The sequence below is a fragment of the Geospiza fortis genome, unplaced genomic scaffold (genome assembly GCF_000277835.1).
Source record: "Geospiza fortis unplaced genomic scaffold, GeoFor_1.0 scaffold61, whole genome shotgun sequence".
Lineage (NCBI taxonomy): Eukaryota > Metazoa > Chordata > Aves > Passeriformes > Thraupidae > Geospiza > Geospiza fortis.
The window spans coordinates 1,278,806-1,279,161 of record NW_005054430.1 but is presented as its reverse complement, the minus strand read 5'-3'; the positions used below and the strand labels follow the sequence as shown (position 1 = coordinate 1,279,161).

General features: G+C 69.7%; 1 protein-coding gene across 1 annotated transcript in view; it reads right to left on the bottom strand.

Moving 5' to 3' along the window:
- The window catches only part of NRF1 (nuclear respiratory factor 1), a 49,004-nt gene that overhangs the window by 347 nt on the left and 48,301 nt on the right, over positions 1-356 (bottom strand). Inside the window, exon 11 of the mRNA XM_031061893.1 lies at positions 5-93. Coding sequence (XP_030917753.1) covers positions 5-93 — 89 coding nt within the window. The remainder of the gene's footprint in view (positions 1-4; positions 94-356) is intronic.

Here is a 356-nt window from a genome sequence, read left to right as displayed (position 1 = left end):
TCACCGGCGCCATGGCCACCTGCACCGGGCCGTTCCCCTGCGCCAGGCTGGTCACCACCGTCTGGTACATGCTCACCGGGATCTGCACCAGCCCTGCGGGGACAAAGGGACACCCGGGCGTCACGGAGGGGTGGGGGTACCACAGGAGGTGCCCAGGGTGTGGGGACAGAGCCATGGAGGTGCCTAGGGTGTGGGACAGTGCCGTGGAGGTGCCCAGGGTGCCCAGGGTCTGGGGACAGAGCCATGGGAGGTGCCCAGGGTGTGGGGTCAGAGCCATGGGAGGTGCCCAGGGTGCCCAGGGTGTGGGGTCAGAGCCATGGGAGGTGCCCAGGGTGTGGGGTCAGTGCCATGGGAGG